Here is a 20439-nt window from a genome sequence, read left to right as displayed (position 1 = left end):
GATGATGGTGGTGGTGGTGGTGATAGGGGTGATCGTGGTGATGGTGGTGATGGTGGTGATGGTGATAGTGGTCATGGTGGCGTTAATGGTGATTGGTGGTGGTGGTGGTGTACTCACTTAATTGGGTACTTACTATTAAACAAAAAACTCAACTTCCTTGGCTGAAAGCCTTTTTAAAAGGAAGGTTTTATTGAGCCATAAAGGACCAGGTTCTGGGGCATGAAGTCTAAACCACCAATAGCAGAGCTTGGTGGGAAAGGCAACATGTCCACTGCCCTGGAGTTGACAGGCTTTTTTATACATCAAGTAGGGGGAAGAAAGAACATAGGTTGTTTTGACAGAATTTACATTGACTGTAGATAAAGGGTGGCAGGATAAAGGATAAAGCAAGGGCAACTCTGGGATAAGTGCAGAGTCTGTAAGGAAGAAGTGGTTGCTCCTTTGGATTGGCTGTGGGCAAGTCTGGAAAGTTCATACCTAAGCAAGAAGCAGAGGCTCCTGGGGTATGGTGGTGCCTCGCTATTCTGTTAGAAAATCACAGAAATGGCTACCTGGAAGTTAATTCAAAGTTCCAACATACACTTAGGAATATGAGCAGTCTTTTGTCAGACTGCCTTGCAGTTAACTGATTAACCTCTTCTTGGCGCTTCCTCTGACCCTCTGGTCTGCTGTAATTTAATTTAGGACATCTCAGAATTTTCTCCTTATCATTATTATGTTCCAGATACTTAACCTCCATGATCTCATTTAATCCCCAATGTCAACCTTATGAAAGAACTACTGTTATCATACCCATTTTACAGATGGAAAAAGAAGCTCAGAGAGATTAAATAATCTGCCTAAGGTTGTCTAAGTAATAATTGGAAGAGGTAGGATTTACTACCAGGGAGCATGAAAAATGCTAGACAGAGCCCACCAACAAGCAGCTACCTGATCATAAAAAGGAAAAGTTGCTCATTTTCCCTTGGGTGGAGTTCTTCTCTTCCAGAGAAATACCTGGGCTTTCCTCTCTCTATCCTGTGGTGTCAGGCAGAGACAAATTGCTTCGCAAAACTCCCTGTTGGAGCGTTAACCACATTTTTCCTGCTCCCAAGAGAAAGTGGATAGCCTATATGTTCCATTCTCCCTTACGTTATAAACCTCATGTCGGGCAATCCATTTCTCAGTAAAAACTATGAATGCCTTTTGACACTTCTGCAACAAAGCTCTATTTTCGGAAAAAATTCCATGGCTAGGAAATGCGATAAAGGATAAGAAACCAAATGATGAACTGCAGGGCAGAAAGACTGTGGCCATTTGTCAGAAAGAGTTATTTGGTCCTAGAAGGCATCTTAGTCAGGGATATGTGGGATGCTTTTCTTCCAGGCGGACTCACAGTCCCCCCCCCCCCCCCCATTTCTTTCACATCTTATTCAAAAGCCACTTTTTCAATGAGGTCTCAAATTGCAATCCTCCCAATATTTAAAATTCCTTTTGCCTGCTTTGTTTTTTTCTCCCTAGGATGTATTGCTATCCAACATCCTTTGTATCTTAATAATTTGTTTATTATCTGACTTGTACTAGGATGTAAGTGCAGGGATAAGACATAAGACAGAGATTTTTTATTTTTTATTTTTGGCTGTTACCATATTCCCAGCACTCAAAGCAGCGCTTGGCACATAGTAGGTGCTCAGTAATTATTCGTTGAATTAACAAATGCAACTGGACAATCTGTAAATACTGAATGAGAGAATGGAAATAACTGTTTTATAGGGTAATTAATTGTGGAAAATATCTGGTTGAATTATATTATGAAACCTTAACTATAGAAGTAATTGCATCCTTTTTAATGGTTTTTGGTGTTTTAGCATAGATAGGTATGATTTGGGGGCTTCGAAATGCATAAACATTTTTCCATTAAAGTAAATGGAATTTACATTTTTTTACTTAGAAAAATTCACTCTATGAGGGATTTTTCAAGACTTTTCATCAGGCCAGGGTAGACTATAGTGAAAAATTAGAACCACCTCAATAAGTAATTGTGGTATGCCAATACTATGGAATAGTATGCAACAGTTAAAAAAGAATCAAAAGAATATATCTGATCAGTTTGGGTTACTGTAACAAACATACCATAAACTAGGTGGTTTAAACAGGAAACATTTATTTCATCAGTTCCAAAAGCAGGGAAATCCAAGATCAAGGTGCCAGCAGATCCAGTGTCAGGTGAGAGCTCATTTCCTGGTTTGCAGATGGCTGTCTTCTCACTGCATCCTCACATGGCAGTGATCAGAGAGGGAGGGAGCAAGCTCTCTTCCTATAAGGGCACTAATCCTATTTGTGAGGGCTCCACCCTCATGACCTAAGCACCACCCAAAAGCACTGCCTCCAAATACCATCACATTGCAGGTTAGGCTTCAACATTTCAATTTGTGGGGGACACAAACTTTCAGTCTGTAGCAAGATGGAATAGATCTCTGTACTATCAGAGCCCAAAGTGTATCACTGATTGTAAATAAAAAGCTACAGGATGGTACTGGTAGTATTAATATATTTATCTAAAATAACACACGCACACACACACAAATGGACTACACACATGTGCACACACAGACACACACACCCATTGAAGAAGATCTGGAAAAATACATACAAAACTATTAACAATGCTTGTGAACAGGGTAGAAAGGGTTGTGATAGGGTAGGGGAGAACGTGAAGAGTTGACAGAGTAATCAAAGGAGATCCAGTGTAATTTGTAACATCTAGATGTTTTTATAATGAAAATGTATTAATGGATGATTTATGTAATGACATTTTCAAAAATCAAAACAAGAAGCAAAAGAAAAATGCTTCTAACCAGGGAGATAAGAGACTAGGGTACTGCCAAATACTTCAAGTGTAAAATACACAGATTATTTTTCAATAGAAGAGCCAGAGAGTGAGTGAGAACATCTAAATGATTTGGACTGCCTTGTCATCAATGTTCCTATAAGGTTCTAAGACAAATTTGATGACTACACATCTCTCCTTGCTTTCCTCAGAAAGGCCCAAACCAAGTATTTCAAATGCTTAGTTTGTGAAGACCGATGCAATGATGTACACAGTAAAAGTTGTCATGTCCTTCTCATTGGAGGACTCCAACTTCCTTAGTCAGACAGTCGCTAAGCTTTCTACCAACCCTGAACAGCTCTGGGATACGTAATGACTACAGAAGCAATTTCAGAAACTTCTGGAGGGAAACATCATGCAAATGGCTAAGTCTGTGGTTCAGAGTTATTAGCTTGATGCAGATCATATCTGCAAGAGGCCGTTTACAATCTGCTCATGTTGACAAATGTAGCACAAGGGGATTTTAATCCCCGCGTTTCCAATTTCTGTCTCTCCCTCTCCAAATTTATGGTGAAATTGTAGACACGAATAAGTGTCAGTTGAATGAACTGGGGTCTCTGCTCTGCTTCTACAGCTCCGTTTCACTCAAAGTAGAGTAATAAATGGAAAGTAGAAAAAATAAGTCTCAGCAGATAATGAATCTGAGTCCTAATGACCTTCCTGAACTACAAAATGGATTTGTAATTTACTTGGCATTGTCTAAATCATTTGGTGCTTGTAGTGAAGTGTGAAAAACATTTTGGCTATCTCGGGCCACAACTGTGCATTTTAAGCATTTCTTCAATGATTCGTGAAGGGTCAGAACTACCTTCCCTGGAAAGGTAAATATCATCCATCAATGGTAATGGAAAACATGTTTCCAATCTGCCTTGTATATTGCTTTGATGGTGGTATGATTGATTATTAAAGAGGTTTGGTATATTCTGCAGCCCCTGGGACCATAGTATTACCATCTATGTAAGATAGGGATTTTACAATCCAATGCCTGATAAGTACCCCACACCTCTCTTTTAAAACCATGGAATGTAGAGTGAAGAGTCACACTTACTCAAGAAAAATCATGTGCAAAATAACATGTTTGCTTGCTGAACAGTACCCAGTCTGTCACTTAGCTGGTCATCTCCATCTAGATTTGCTCCAAAGGCAGAAGTTGTTCAGTCACTGCTAGGGCATCGTTACCCAATGAGAATAATATACATCAAATGGTCTGAAATTAGTTGGCTTAAAAAATGAAAGGCTCGTTGATTTTTAAAGCCAGGGATAAAGTCCTCCATGTATTGCCTCCAAATGTTGTCCTATATTTTTTTCTTTCCAGAGCTAAAACTGAAACAAATCATGAGATAAAGTAAAGAGAACATCTATTGACTTTCTCGAACCTATACTCTTCATTCATTCAATCATCCATTCATCCATGTATCCATCCAGTCGGTCCACAAACTTTTATTGCAACTCTTACGCACTCTACCAAAGAAAATAGGGTTCAATTTGAACTTCACTTTTCATGTCTCTCATTCAAAATTGTATAAATCAGTTAGAGCAAAGAAATCCACTAGATGTATCCATGGTTTCTCAACCACCCACCTATATGCTGATGACACCCAAATTTCTGCCTGGAGTCCTGACATCACTCCTGAATTCCAGTCATAGAATCAACTTACTACCAGACACCTGCACATCAGTATTTGGGAGCCCCCTATACTTAATCTGAAATACTCAAATCAAATTCATCATCTTTCCCTCTACTCCTGCATTCATTCTCTGTCTTAGATGGTTACACAGTGTTACATCTGCCAAAAGCCTTGCTGTAACCCTAGGCTGTTGCTTTTCTTTACCCTCAACACCCAATCAGTTTCCAAGTGCTATCAATTACTTCTTCTTTCTATATCTTCCTCCATCCTATTGCCTCCTTCTTGTTTCATCTCCCCCTTCCTAAGAACTAGTGCAATAGATACTGAACGGTAGCAGAATATGCTACCCCAATACTATATGACTGTAGGAGTTCAGGACATGCCACCCCAAAATATGCTGCTTTGCTATGTTATTTTGAGGTGCAGACACTTGAAAAACAGCAAATACAGAGAGAGGCTTTCTCTGAACTCCCCTTATCTGCCTAAAGACAGATCCCCTAATAGGAACTCTGTGGGGACAGAACCCCAAAAAGCAGTTTCCAGGCTCTCGGCCTCACATAGACAGGTGCCTGGCTCAGGTAGTAAATGGCCATCAACTGTGATTGCACAGCCATCAGCTGTGGCTAGTTGGCCGTCAGCTGTAACCAGTGAGCCATTGGCCACTAATATAACTGCTGTGGCTACGCTAGGAGAAAGAAGAGAAAAATGGGGTCTAGCAAGAAGATGTTGGCTGGGCTGGCAAGCGTGGATGGCGGTTTGCGGACAGTGTGGATCCAGGCTCCAGTGAGAGTATAGTGCCGCCAGAGAGAATATAGTGGTATGACTCCCCTACCTATGGCTCCGTGGGTGTTCCTTTTTGGCCTCACCATATCCTGCGTTCTTATGTGGGGAGCAGGAGCAGAGACCCCGCAGGCCTCCCCGCCTGACAAACTCAATTGTTCTAAGTCCCCTCGCCAGGAGTTTCATCAACCAGGGGAGACTGACTCTCCCCTGGTCGACACCACACCCAGACAGACTTTGTCACAAACTGCCACACCTTCCATCTGGTCTCCTAAGGGCCCATTTATCTCTCTTACAATCATTTACTCTCGCCTGAGAGGCCTACATCCCCACTCCCCCTTCCTTATTAAGATGGTATTTAAGCCTGAATTCTAAGCCACCTCTTTGAGTTACTTGTTTTCCCCTGGGTGTCTTCGTGAGGTTACATGTTAATAAACTTCTATTTTTTTTCTCTTGTTAATCTTTTATTGCAGGGGTCTTAGCTAAGACCTCAGAAAGGAACATTATTAATGATTTTTCCTCCCCTACAATACCAATCTGGTATCAGCACAGCTCTTAGGCCCCTTCTAATGACCTATGATGTTAAATGACCTATGTGGCTAAAGTGTTAGCCACAAACACTTTAAGAGTTCAAATCTACCTAGTTATTTCTCTGATTAAAACCTTCATTGGCTGGCCCCAGCACTCAGGAAAATACCCCAAACAGGTCTTTAGCAGTCTGATCCCAGCCGACCTTTCAGGCACTTTCATCCATTTCTCCCATCAATTCAGGCACCTTCATCAATTCCTCATCAACTCAAGGGTAAAACCCTCAGAAATCCCTGTGGGTTGCCCCTTGTACTGTGCTCCCTCTCACCTCTATAGAGTGGCAATTTAACTTATGTAGCTGCCACCATGCATTGATTGGAACCCATGCAGGACCAGCGCGAATCGAAGGATACAAGCGTACTGATGATGTCATAGACCAATGCATCCCTAAAATAGTAGAGCAGGTCCTCGAAATACATCGTTTCTTTCAATGTCATTTCATTATAACATTGCTGAGATGCTATGAAGTTTAACTCTTGTTAATATCAATTAGCCTATGGTAAAATTGGTTTCATTATACCTCATTTTTGCTTAAAGTCACAGAACCTATCGACCATGTTAAGTGAGGACCTACTATATAGCATCATTAGCACAAATGAAATTATGCTTTAATGGAATTTATCTTTGACTGTTTTTGTTTTAAAAATATGGCTCTAGTATAATTCCAAAAGAGGAATAAAATTCCATAAATCCTCCAGGGCCTCAATTTTCTGATGCAATGATTTAAAGACTGGTATTTAGGGGATAACTGGGAAGAGGGGGAAAGAATTTTCCTGCAAGGCTTTTTAACCATTAATAAAGATTTTTTTTTTTTTTTTGGTGTGTGTGTGTGTGTGTGTTTTAACTGAAGGAACTTCCCAAACCATTTTAGTTTGTAACTACCTGTGCATTGGAACTCTCCAAAAGGGGCATTTAAGGTGTTGCTTTTCTCCAGGTTGAACCGGGAAGCCTGGTTCTGGAGCACCAATTAACAGTTACTTATAAATGGTATTCCTCTGAAAGCAGTCTGGCTTTCCTCTATTCCAATAACCTTTTGTGTAATAAATCATTCTTTCAGTTGTGCAGTACGCTTTAAGGCCTAACCTGCTTAATCTTTAATTGGTTAATCGGTTACAAGCTCAAATTATATACTGTGAAAAATATCACAATAGATCACACAGTATTGTCACCTTTCCCCTGTAGAACTCTGACATTCTCAAGCTTAACAAAGCTCCTCTCTCACACATTAATTACTGCAATGTCCTTGAAATAAAAAATAGCAGAGTTATTCCTATTGGCAAAGAGAGCATACTTCTGTCTCCTGCGTGTCAGGAGCTCACCCGTGTGTGTGTGTGTGTGTGTGTGTGTGTGTGTGTGTGTGTGTGTGTGTTGGGGGACACATAGATCTTGAATTAGGGCCCCCTTTTCTGTATATGTGTTCCTTCCATTCTGGACTACTTGTCCTTTAAGATTAAGGCTGTGTCCCCTCCTCCAGGAAGTCTTCCTTCACTTCTGTCTTCCTCCCTCATTCAGGTGCCCCTTGTCTATGCTACCAGAGCACTACATTCATTAAGTCCACAAACACTTATTGGGTAATTTCTATATAAAGTACCTGGCTTGATACTGGGAATTCAAAGATGGATGAAACCACTTTCTCAGGAGTTAAGACCCAGCCCAGCCCTTTCCAGACTACATGATAATTGTTTGTGTAACCTGTCCCAGCTATAGGACCGTACCTGGCGTAAGGTAGGTGTTACATTAACAAATGATGAATAAATAAAAGACCTCCTCTTCGGCAATATGTTAATCAAAAGGAAGCCCATTCAAGGCTTTACTATGTAATGAACTCCAATTAAATTTCATGGAAAAAAACCTGCTAATAAATTAAGTGTAGGTGCTGAGATGGTGGGGGAGGTTCTGTGTAGTTGATGCTCAACTATTGTGGTGGTGTTAATTAAACAGGAAGGAAAAATGGAGTCTCAGACACTGGCTTGTTTGGGGCACAGGTGGGCCCATACAACTGGTTCCCAAGAAACAGAATAACCTCTTCTGTCCTCCTTCTCTCACCTCTCTCTGTTCCTGCAGCACTGTCCACCCCATCCAAACCAGCAGGTTCCTTAGAATACAGCCTGTGGGATTTCTGTCTCTTAATAAATTTCGGGCACTAAAACACGCCATTGAAAGAGATCCTTTTTGCTCACATTGATCTAATTAGTCTGCAAGACAAGCAATGATTACTGAATAATGAAGAATTTTTCTTCTAGTTATTAGTTGGTTATTTGGATAGCTGGAATAAAGCAGACAATTTTTTAGATACCTTATTTTCCTGCTAAATTTCACTCTGAATAAAGAATATTATAAGAAAAAATTTCATGATTGTATAATCATTAAGTATGGTTAGTCTGTTTAAACTTAATGGAACTTTGTTATGATAAATTGCTTAAAAATAGAACCTATGTTGTTCTTTTGCCAAAATAGAAAGGGAATAGAGATGATTTCTTATCTCTCACTAGCAAATTTCAAGTAGAAAATGTGTTCTGAACCCAGTAAGGGCAAAGGGACTGTTCAGGTACGTGGTTCACAGCCTTTCCTCATCAATATTTTGGTGTTTTAGCATTGTAATTAATGTCCCCACAGAGGATCTTGAGATGAGTATAAAGAATTTAACTCTTTTAAATAATCAATGGAATAATTACTTATTGATCCTGTTTTATGAGCTTCCAGGGCAAAAAGCTTCATTCTGTGCAATTCTTACAAATCTCAAATAACTGAGTTCTTTAAAGGTACTTTGATACATGGGTCGAAACAGGAGAAGCATTTGTTGTGTAAGAGTACCTGTGGTAGAGCATTGCTTGTAAGTATACCCTCCAAGCATTGTTTGGATACAAGGTTCACGATGCAGAACCCCGTCAGAAGTGTTTATGAGAAGCTATTTGTTGGCATTGGACAATCCTTTTTCTTCCTTAAAAGAAAAATAAAAACCTACTTTTATTTCCATAGAGGGAGATTCTGTGATTAAGATGCAACAGAGCAGAGGGTTAAGAGTGTGGGTTTTGAAACCAGACCACCTGGGTTCAAATTTCAACTCTAGCACTTAAAAGCTGTGTGACTTTTAGCAAGTTACTTAATCTCTCTCTGCCTTAATTTTTTCGCCTATAAACTGCGGTGATGACAATAGCACTTACCTATCAGTATTGTAAGATAAAATTAATCAAGTAGTTAACATGTTAAGTGATTAAAATAGTGTCTGGCACATAATTAATATTATTATTAATCCTCTCTACTCCCACACTAGGCTATTTGGGCAGCGGTTGTATAAGCTATGACTACCCTAAAGCTACTGAAAAAATAGAGCAGATATATATCTTTCAGTGTGAATCCAGGAAGGGTCTCCCCAAATGCACACAGCTAGAAGCCAGACTTAGAAATAGTAAATAATCACTGTCAGAACCCTAACCTGTATGTTTCCCTAGCGCATACCACTTCCTTTGCAAACATGAATTTCATGTAAGGAGAATGTAAACACTTCAAGATAGCCGGAAAGAAGCAGAGCTCCATATGAGGATACAAATAGATACCTGTCTTTACTGAATGCCGAATCTCTGAAAGGACTATCTCTGAAACAAATATTGATTTTAAACTACACAAAGCAAATTGTCAGTTTGGAATAAAAATGAAGATTTTAAAGTCACTATTCTCTTTTAAGCATTAGAGAGAGAGAGAGAGAGAGAGAGAGAGAGAGAGAGAGAGAGAGAGAGAGAGAGTTGGGGGGTGGGGGATTCAGAGGCTGTGGTTTATACTTAAAAGAGATTAAAATTAAAAGCAGACTGCACCACTGCACCACCGTGGGCAAAGAAGACCAGACCTTGTATTATTCCAAGTTCTGTCACTGACAAGCTCTGTGATGCAACCTTGGGTAAAACCCTCAACCTCTGGGGCTTCAGTTTCCTCTGCTGTATAACAAAAGAACTGAACTGGATGATTTATAAGGTTTCTTACAGCTCAGACATCCTACGACTTTATGAAATAAATTAGATGTTAGATGTATCCAGCAGGCAACAGAAACCAACTCTGGAAACTTAAGCAGGAAAAGGATCCTTTTGCAAAGATATTACTGGTAGCTCACAGAATCAAAGGGAGGGCTGGAGAACCAGGTTTAGAACCAAGGCAGATTGGTGGGGGTGGGGATGGGGGTGTATTTAGGGTGTCTAAATGCAGGAACCACTCAATTCAGCTGCTGGAATGAATAAGCCTCCGTAATATTTTCCTCCCTCATGTCACTGCACCCATGAGGAGAAATCTGCTGGGTGAAGGGTAAGGGCGGGACTTCTTGTAAAGGTTTCTTTACTCTTAAAAAGGACATTGTGGTATAAAGATGTGACGACTGTTGGTGCTGTGGCACCATCATTTCATACAATTGTGTCTTGAAACCATGACAGGGGAAGCCAGAAGACACAAGGCAATAAGCTGAAGATGGCAGAGAAGAAAGACAGGAAAGAAGCTGGATGATTGATGATGTGAGTTCTTGAATTAACCAACCCTGGAAGCACCACTCAGAATTTCTGTGAGGTAAAATAATAAACCTTCTTATCATGTAGGTTATTTTGACTGGGGCCTGCTGTTATTTCCAGATGAAAGTGTCTTCACTAATAACCCATAAAGCGATAAACCCCTCGTAAGCAGCAATAGTATCTCCATATTTTCTTCTGGTAACAGCCTTAAACTCTCAGGGGGGAAAAAAGAAAGAAAAAATAACTTCCAGAAGATTTTATGATGTATTATGTTTTGCTAAAATATTCTGTTTTCTCCCTGCCTGTGAGTACACAGTTCATCATGTTGTCAAATCACAGAAGCTTCTACACCACTTTGTCTTTACTGAAGTACAGGACTCCCAGTTAACAGAGATGTTTTTTAAGTGTATTTTTGGTTGTCATACCTCTAGGGTAATCTGCTAACATACCTTATTTAGAATTTTAAAATGTAAGAACTTTCTTCCCCTCATCCTAGGATCACCACCCATCAGAATAGCACCAATAGTTGGAGATGGTTAAGAAAGATGTAGACAGAAAAGAAAAGTAAGATTAAAAAGAAGAGGGAAGTAAACAAAGTCAAATTAGGAGAAGAAGCTGTCAGAAAATGAGTCCAAGTCTTTATTCTACCATGTTTTACATGAAAGGAAAGAAATACAGTTGGGGGGTGGGCAGTGAGGTGGGGGAGACAGACAGAAATTATCTACTGACAAAGGGAAAAAGGCTGATGCAATTCAAGCAATATTTGTCTTTTGTAAAACTTGATTTTATTAGATATCAAATAGGTACAAAAGTTAAAACATATGTAAGCTACATGCAATTATAAGAAAACAAACTGTCATATACCCACCACCATGTTTATAAAAGAACATTCCCATTGTGTTAGAAGTCTCTGCTATGTAGATACTTAATCCCATCCCCTGAGAGGTAACCACTATGCTGAATTCACAACCAACATCTGTGATGAGTATTAACCAGGATGAGTATTGCAAGGGAGGGCCAGGTAGGGAGAAGTGAGTACTGATCATTGGGGACTCAGAAGCTAGAGAAGATGTGGTTCCCAGTCTCACTCACAGACTGGTGGGGAAACAGACATGAATACAAATAGTTGTTATATGAGGTCGGATGTGAAAAGTACTGTGGTAAGAGGTCTGCATCTTAGGGAAACACAGAAAAGAGACATTATTCCAACTGGGGTGAGCAGGGGAGGCTCCATGGACAAGGTAGCCACTCTGTCTTTGCATGGTGGAGAGGATTTCTACAGATGGAAGGAAGGGGCAAATGTAACAGTCAGAGAAGAGGCAGAGAGGAGCGAGACGGTCTGAAGAATGACTGCTCTACCGAGGACGACTAAGTATTGGAAGGGAGACAGTAGCACTTAAAGCTTGGGTGAAAGTTGAGTTTGAAGGGAATCTTGTGGAAAATGGAAATTCTTCTAGAAACCCAAACTAGCAGGTATAAGTTTGGGCAATATTGTTTCCCCCACACAGAAGTCCAGAAAGTTGTCATCTGTGTCTCTTCCCTTCCTTTTTTCCTGCTCCATCCTCACTCCTACCGTTGCATCAAATCTTTTGCTGCGCGCCACCAATTCTCCCTTAGATCCTTTCCTGTATCTGTCGCTCTAATTCCACTGTGTCCACTTGATGACTGAACAATTCTGGCAGCCTTCTGGCTTGGTGCCATGTTTCTTCTCTGGCCTCTCCAATCTCCACCTGAATTCATTTGCATAGAGAGCCAGGATCCTGCTACTCAGCAGGACGTAGAGGTCAAGGAGGTGAGCACAGGTTCTAGCTGGGGAGGGAAGCCTGCAGGGAAAGCCACAAATGCATGCCTAGGCTATAGTCATAAGGGAGGGGGTACAGGGTCCATCGAGGTCAGATTTGGACCCAGTTGAAAAGCAAGGTGTGCTAAAAGCCAAAGTCAGTGGTATAGATTGGAAGCCATGAATCACACAGAGCACCAAGGACCACAGATTCCTTTTTATTGGATCCAGTTGGGTGGGGAGGAGAGCAGAACTGCCAGGCTGAGGGAGACACGCAGGGCCAGCCACCGAGCAGCAGTTGCAGTCAGACTTTTCTTCAAGGGCATGGTTAACCCAACCTCCTTGCACTCCCGGAAAAGTGCACTGCCGGTGCTCTCAGCTGGAGCCCCTTTTCTCAGGCACCCCCTCCAAATGTCCTATTCCCTTTGCCAGACTCTATCCCCCAGTGTGCGTGCTTATACAGGGTGTAGTAGCACAGCTTTGCAGCCCAATAGACCTACGACTGAATTCACATGTTAGCACTGAGACCAAAAGCAAATTGGTGAGCTTCTCTGGCTTCAGCTTCCTCAGGGATAATGACACGTTTCAAGGAGTCGTTGTGAGGAAAAAATGAAAGTATACATGGCATGTGCCTGATGTATAAGGGGCTCAGTAAATAGTTCTTATCCAACAGATAACTTATTAAGAACTTACTGTGAGCCGAGCATTATGCCAGCTGCCAGAGAGATACTGTGGTGAGCAGAACCAGTCTAGAGAGGGAGACAGAAATGAAAGAATAACCACAAAAATAATTGTAAATAACAGACATGAAAAGGGCTAGGAGACCTGACAAAGTATATACTTGGGAGATTTGACCTATTCTGAGAGATCAGGAAAAGCCAGATTCGATGCTGCTCAAAAGCCACTTTCGTGAGAAGCCTCCTTTGATTCCCCCCAACTGGAAATGACTCTATTTTGGCTTGTGAATTCTCAGCAGGAAGCGTGGAGTCTGCAAATGACACACTCATCTTACCCTATTGTGTCTAGTATTACAACTGGTGGTATGCATGCCGTGTCTCTTCTACCAGATTGTAAACCTTTGTGGGCAGACAGCAGGCCATTTACATCTTTGAATGCTTCGCAGTATCTGTTAAACTCTTTTATTTTAACAAATAAGTTAGCTTCCAGAAATCTGACACAATTTAACAGAACTTGAAGTTTAATTTATGCCTTTTGTAAGCCAAGTTCCCATTGATTTCCATGTCATTTGTCTCAACATAATAGGGATGAGCAAGGAAACAATAATTTGGCTTCTCAGAAATTGTATAATAACCGTACCTCATGGGGTGTGATACCCTTAAACTCCTGAATATTCCAGACCCAAGTCTGACTCTCTCATTCATCAGGGACACAGATAAGAAAAAATGAGACTAGTGGAATTCCACTTGTCAAATCTTCAAACCTAAATTTTACAATTAGAATCTCAGTTTGTAATCTAGCAAAAAAAAAAAAAAAAAAGTAACAGAAAATCTTCTGTGTTCTGAAACATTCATTTCTATTAAATTGTTTAAATTAAATCTGGCCCTATAGTTAAACTCTGGAAATCAGCTCAGCTAAGCAATTTTATGCAAATAATGATACCGGGAGGTTAGATTCCACTTTAACTCTGGGAAGGTATTTTTATATTTTTCAATGTTAAGAGCTGCCCTCTTGTCCATATGTGCTTTTATTGTAATTAATAACTATAGTTATTATTGAAATCAACACATCTACAAAAATATGAAAGCTACAAGAATCAGAGGAAACATTTTGCTATTAGATTTAAGTATTCAAATTTCATTTACTATTTCACTTAAATTCATTTCATTTTAGTATCTTTGAATTTTTTAAAATGTCCTCAGTACCAAAATGAGGCAAGATTTATAAATCCAAACAAATGTATAAAGAAACAACCCAGGCCCTCTGAAGTAACTTGCCAAAAAGAAACAATCCATCTGTACAGGAAAATCTATCAAATCAGAATCTGCAATGTGGGCCAATGAGAAAAAATGTTCATACTTGATCCTGTTTTTGATTCTTCAAGATCTTGGAACCATTGCAAGCTTTATAATGATGGATAAACAAGGAGAGCAAACATTCTCTTGTTATTTCCATGGGTTTCATCAGCTTATTTCCATGACTCATAATGGCTTCCTGAAAAAACTCTCATTTCTTTGATCTCAAGCTAGTTTTCATCAGTCAGCATTCCTGCTATTTCCTTTTGTGCATTCTCAACTGGACTCATATATTTACCAGTTAAGCCATTCCCCAAATAAAATGATGAGTATTCTCAAACAGGGTTTGGTCCAAATTGTCCAAAGAATTCAGAAGGATATTCTGAAGATTTAAAAAAAAAAAAAGGCAAATATTAATCACACAAGTTTTAAGTATTACCTGAAAAGAGTTAGTGGAAAACAATTTCAAAACCATTTCTCAAAACTGGGTCTTATAAAAACACCAAAAAACTTCCTAAAGTCACTGAATAATGGCTTTTTCCTGTCCTACATTATGTGATGGAGCCTCCATTATATCCGAGAAGGCAGTGTGGTTAGTGACAAGAAACTGCTCAGCCTTGGACTCAGGAAGCCTAGGGTCTCCCGTAAACCCTGCCAGGGCAGTATGTCCCGGTTACCCTCCACTTCTCTAAAATGAAAGTAAGTATTCAGCCAAGTTTCTTTACGGTACAACATTCTGTGATTCTAGTAGAGACATAGGAGTTGGGACTTAATCCTTTACTCTAAAAATACTTATTGAACATCTATCAAGTACTAGGCAACATATCCTCTGAATGAGGGGTCTTTCCATTATGTTCCCCAAGTCCCCTGTGAATACTTCTATCATGTTACTTGATACTGTATTGGAATTAGGGGTTCCCTAATCTGATTCCTCCACTGACTGCATGTTATTTTTGCCAATGTATAGCAGAATTCTTGGCATACAGAAGGTACTCAAAAAGCATTTGGTGAATGAACAAAGGGAGCTCTTCATGTGCAAGGCTGAGCATCCCAGAATGAGGACCAGAATGAGAAGTATCAAGCAAGTATCCAGTAATATCTCATTAAAACAATTTCATGATTACATTCTAGTCTACTTAGGAATTTGAGCCAGCAGCAGACCCTGATTGCACTAAGAGCCAAATACTGAAACGAGCCTCTCTCTAGTCCTAAACACAAACATATCATTGGCACTTAGTTTTCAGTTTGACATATTGAGCTACCTATGCTGTTGCCTTTCTAGATCTGCTCTCCACCTTTTTCCACTCTGCTTGGTGCCCTGGGAGACCAATCTATTGTGAACTGCCTCCATCCAGTTTCAGTGTCCTCCAGCTCTGGTTGTGTTTGGCCAATGGGAAGTATGTGCACATTGGGTAAAGGGAGAACAGCCAAGCTGGGATATTCATTCTCTCTCTTCAGGACAACCACTGGCTGTTGTGTCCCTTGACCAAAGGACACAGCTCCTGTCAGGCAGCCCTCCACGCATTTTCTGTCTGTGTGTGTTGTGTATGCAAGTGTCTGAGTCTGTCTCTCTGGGTTCCCTGCTCCTTTAGTCTTAGGAACAGTAGCAGTGCCCCACTGTTACTAGTCCCAGGGTGCTACACTCCCTTTTTTGGTTTTCCGACACCTGGCGTAATAGACCTTTTATTAAATTCAATTTGAGTATACTATCAGTTTCCTACTAGGACATTGACTGATAATTACCCAAGTATTATTACCACCAAGCACAAAAGGATACTAATAAATGCTAGTATTCTTCCTCTTCCCTGTTACAGTTTTTATACTCCCTACAATGGTTTTCAATAGTGCCTTAAACATAACAGCTGTATAATAAATATTTGTTGAACATGTGAAAAAATTTTCTAAGACACTTCTGACCACAGTTTTGGATCAAATACATGGAAATCAATGTGCATTAATTAATCTAGGTTATCAGATGTTAAATTCAGAGAAATTTTTAATTTCAGTAATTGAGGATCAGTGGGTAGTTCTACTTTATAAATTTACATTCTCTTTTTCCTCATGCTCCTACTGAAACAACAGTTGGCCGACTGGAATTATGACAGCCCCAGGAAACGGTGCCCAGGGATGAGCTGACATCTCAGGGGCACATGTTGTTTAACAGATTAAATGAATAGTTACTGGTCCTTCCTACACCTTGGAGGAAAAAGTCAATTCATTTCCTGTTCTCTAAGTCATATGAGCTGATTTTGCAAGTTCATCGCTTTCTATCTCCGACACACAGATAGAAATGCAGTTTGAGGTACACTGTACCTCCTCGGCTCTCTTCCTATAATGAATAAAGCCAAATCATCACCTACCACGTATACTGATTGTACTGATTCACCGTGGAAGGAACTTCTAGTTCCGGTATTGGAGAAAGCACGTTCTTGGTCTGAGTCAACGGCAGCCTGTGCGTGGTCTCTAGTATTTAAGATGGAGAGCTGTTTTAGTTTATATTTAGTGAACAGCAATGCAAAACCAGACACGATATTTTCTAATGCAGTAAGAGAACCATGCCCTCCATCTAGAAAGGATTTTGGCATTTCCACCACTCATTAAATTTCCTGCCTAGAACTCTGATATGTTTAACCCATTTCTCTCAACTCTATTCCTTTCCTTTCATTCCTCCTCTCCCCCCACTTCCTGGGCACACGACCTGAAGCATAGTTAAGAAGGAACAAAGTAGAGAAAAAAATGTTTAAGTACAATGTGAAGTAGCAAGAAAAGAATTTTCGTTTGGAATCTAACTGCAAACATTTCTTTCTATTGCATATTGTTGAAATATGTCCCTAAAAAGAATATTAATGACATCCTTAATTTAAGAGACAATTTTACCAAAAAGCAAAGTTCAGATTAGATGAATTCTGTCTAATGTGTCTTTCTTTACTAAGACTATGAAACTTTATCAAATTCTTCTAATATTATCTTCAGCTGACTTCAAGGTAGGAGATGAAACTTCATGTCGATGGCACAAGGGTGTCTCTTTTATTCCACTGGGGTCTTGCTTTTCTAATTTTTGTATTGAAACTTGTGGGTTTTGCTTCACAGATGTCTCTACTTTTCATACAAAGCCCTGAACATGGATGGGAATGAGGTGACTTATAATTTAAAGAGAAGTTTGGGTAGTTGCTTCTTAAGAAGAGAAATCCAAAGGAGGATTCAAATGTAATCAAGAATATAATGTTTCTGGTCCATGAAGATGATTAAACACTGGTATAGGTTACTAAACTAGAAATACTGTCAAAGCTTCTCTCGGAATTTTATTCTTTAATTAGAAAAAAATTTTTAGTAAAAGCTTATTTTTTGGATTTAATGTTCTGAATAAAGAATACATTCATAGGATGCAAAATTTTTAAACTATGAAGGGATATTAATTTTCTTAATATCTCCCTCTTACCCCATATCTCAATTACTTCCCACCTCATCACATACTTCCTTCCTTTGGCAACCAATGTTATTACTTTTTTTATGTATTGATAGATGATGGAAGGATAAATTTATTTTTATGCATATGTATATGTTATTTTTGTCATTCTTTACACAATTAGTAGCATACTGTACACATATATACTTAAGGATATAGCTTAGCCATCTTTCCACATAAGCACTTCCTCATCCCTTTTTACAGCTTCCTGGTATTCCATAGTATCGATGTATCATCATGTCTTTAAATAGTCTCCTATTTAGATTGTCTAATCTTTTGACATTGCAAACCCACTAGTGTCTAATTTTTTGAGATTGTCAACCCATTAGCAATAAACATTGTACATATGTCATTTCTCTCCCATGTAAGTAAACCTACAGGACCAATTCCTAGAAATACAGTAGAATTGCTGGCTTAAAGGGCTTATACATTTGTAACTTTGTTAGTCTATTTACAGACATCCAAGTTGATTCTGATGTCCACTAAAGCTTCAGAATGAACCTAGCATGCAAAAAACTGCTCAGACAATTAGGTTAAAATATCAAAAGAACCTATTTATGAAATTAAATAGTTATCGAAGAAAATTAACAGAGCTGTTTTGGTTGGAAAGCCAAATTGCTCACCATTTGCTTATTCATTCTGTTTGCTGATATTTTATAGTATGGTATAACCATATCACCATCATTTATTGTAGAAAGCTATAATCTGTGAAAATGATGGCAATTCCAAAGTAACTCTCTAGTGAGACATTATTTTCTGCTTCTGTTAGTATCAAAAGTCATGGAACTTATATGCTAATAGCAAAACTTCTGCAAAATTGATAAAAAGGCAACCAGATAAGATGTCATTTTAACAAGGTGTCATTTTAACACCTTCTTCAGAAAAGTTAAAACAAGTGGAATTTTTTTGTTGTTGTTCTACACTGGGAAATAGAGTTTCTCTCAAATTATATCAATTCACCAGCACTAGTTAAGGTAGCAGAAGTAGTCAGAAATATTTTAAAACTTCACAGAACTCTTTTCATGAATTTGTCAAATCCCTGAACCCAGCATTTCTTTGACATTTTTCAGGAACCTCAGAAGAGACTGAAAAATTAAAAAGAACCCCAGTTGGAGATTTGACCTGGCTGAATCTCGTGAACAAAATGGATTTCCAGCAGTAGAAACTTTGATTAAAAATAAAACTCCATGCCTTGTGTTCTCAAATAAAGCCCCTGTCACACTGCCCATGACAATGTCCAGGTTGTCCTCTGATAATTTCTTTCTTTCTTTCTTTTTTTAAGATTTCTATCACTTTTCCAAAGTGCTTTATATCTATGACATGTGGTATCTAACCTCAATTCATCCTTCCACTGTAATTTTTGATTCCCACAGAGTAACAGAAACTTGCAAGGTGTTTTCTTCATTTTTGTTACTGATGGTTTTCATGTCAAAAACAAGGCACATCTCCCACAGTGAAGGTACATCTAAAATTTCCTCATCCTTCCAGGCTCCCTTGGCTACTAAGGGAATTTGCACCATCAATTTTTTATACTCTCATCTCCAAAACTACTTGTTCAGCTAAATTTTACTTTGTTATTACATTGGAAAGCCAAAACAGCTACAAACAAAACAGAGTAGTAAACAGGGTTAGGTGTCCATACTACGAATATATGACCCTCCGTCATGCAAGTCTTCCGGCGGGGTCTCTGGTCCCGCTCCCCACATAACGCAGGCCATGGTGAGGCCAAAAAGGAACACCCATGGAGCCATAGATAGGGGAGTCATACCACTATAGTCTCGCCTGCAGCTGGGTTGGAGACACAGGAAGCAGGAGCCACACTGTCTGCAACCCGCTGTCCTAACTGCAATCCACACTTGCCAGTCACCATCTTCTTGCTAGCCCCCATTTTTTGCTAGCGTAGCCACAGCAGTTATATTAGTGGCCAATGGCTCACTGGTTACAGCTGATGGCCAGCTAGCCACAGCTGATGGCCATCCAATCACAGTTGATGGCCATTTACTACCCGAGTGAGCACCTTTCCACGTGGGGCCAAGAGCCTGGAAACTGCACTCTTGGCTCTGTCCCCACACCCTCTGTGACCTCTACTTCCCCAATAGTGAATGTATCCAATTTTGTTGTATCTGCTTATCTGCCTCTTAGTGTACAAAGATTGCAATTTAGGCACCGTTATATTCTGCAAAACCTACCCTGGAGCATAACACATAATAGGTACTCAGTAAATACGTGTTGAGTGACTGAAAGAACGTCATTTAATTTCTTTGTGTCTTATTTTTCTTAATAAAAGGGTATGGATAGAAGCACTACAGGAAGTCAACTGGGGACCTGCCTTGGAATTTGTGGCTAAGAAAAATAAGATTGACCTCTGAGAGTTAATATATAAAAAGCCATCATCAGAGCAGAAACATGCAAAATCATCTTCAGAAAAGATCCCCCCGCCAAAGCTTGTTAAATGTTAAAAGTGCTGTGTTCAATGAGCCTATCAGGCCACCCCTGAAAGAAAGCCTTTCAATCTGTGTTGGTAACAAAGTCCTCTTTAAGACCTACCAAACAAGCCTTAGCTGTGTTTTGCCTTCCTACGTGGTCCTCTCCAAGGAGAGAGAACACATGTGTTTGCTGTTAGAAGTGTTTTGGTCCGTATTTCTCTCAATTTTATTACTCTTTGTGAATCAATAGATTGGCCTTCTAGTTTTATAAACCTGTTGGTGTGAGTTGGATTAAACAATGGATCATTGTTGGTGTGCTACCACTGTCGGAAGCGGAGCCCACAAGCCTGAAGGAAGCCACTGACCGGGTAAATTCAGCTGCGTGAGGCACCTGTGTGGCTTGGTGGGCGGTAGCAGCCAGGCAGCCTCTGCTGGCAGG

General features: G+C 39.7%; 1 protein-coding gene and 1 long non-coding RNA gene across 4 annotated transcripts in view; one reads left to right on the top strand and one right to left on the bottom strand.

The window, feature by feature from the left end:
* The first annotated feature begins 10100 nt into the window (after positions 1-10100).
* LOC141569374 (uncharacterized) lies at positions 10101-18810 on the top strand. The gene is made up of 2 exons (XR_016019021.1): positions 10101-10413; positions 18645-18810. It is a non-coding gene; the product is annotated as an uncharacterized LOC141569374 (long non-coding RNA).
* TMEM156 (transmembrane protein 156) overlaps positions 12333-20439 on the bottom strand; it is a 31487-nt gene continuing 23380 nt past the window's right edge. For 2 of the 3 annotated variants that reach the window (XM_088792471.1, XM_088792472.1), the window contains 2 exons: positions 16469-16571; positions 12333-14490 (listed from right to left, as the gene is read on the bottom strand). In XM_088792471.1, coding sequence (XP_088648597.1) covers position 14490; positions 16469-16571 — 104 coding nt within the window. In that variant the 3' untranslated portion in view covers positions 12333-14489. The remainder of the gene's footprint in view (positions 14491-16468; positions 16572-20439) is intronic. The other variant, XM_074322378.2, reaches the window with a different exon arrangement.

This window comes from Rhinolophus sinicus, chromosome 1 (assembly GCF_057876585.1).
Source record: "Rhinolophus sinicus isolate RSI-liver-muscle chromosome 1, RSI-T2T, whole genome shotgun sequence".
Lineage (NCBI taxonomy): Eukaryota > Metazoa > Chordata > Mammalia > Chiroptera > Rhinolophidae > Rhinolophus > Rhinolophus sinicus.
Note: the sequence above shows the minus strand (reverse complement) of the source record. Positions and strands in the feature narration are given on the sequence as shown.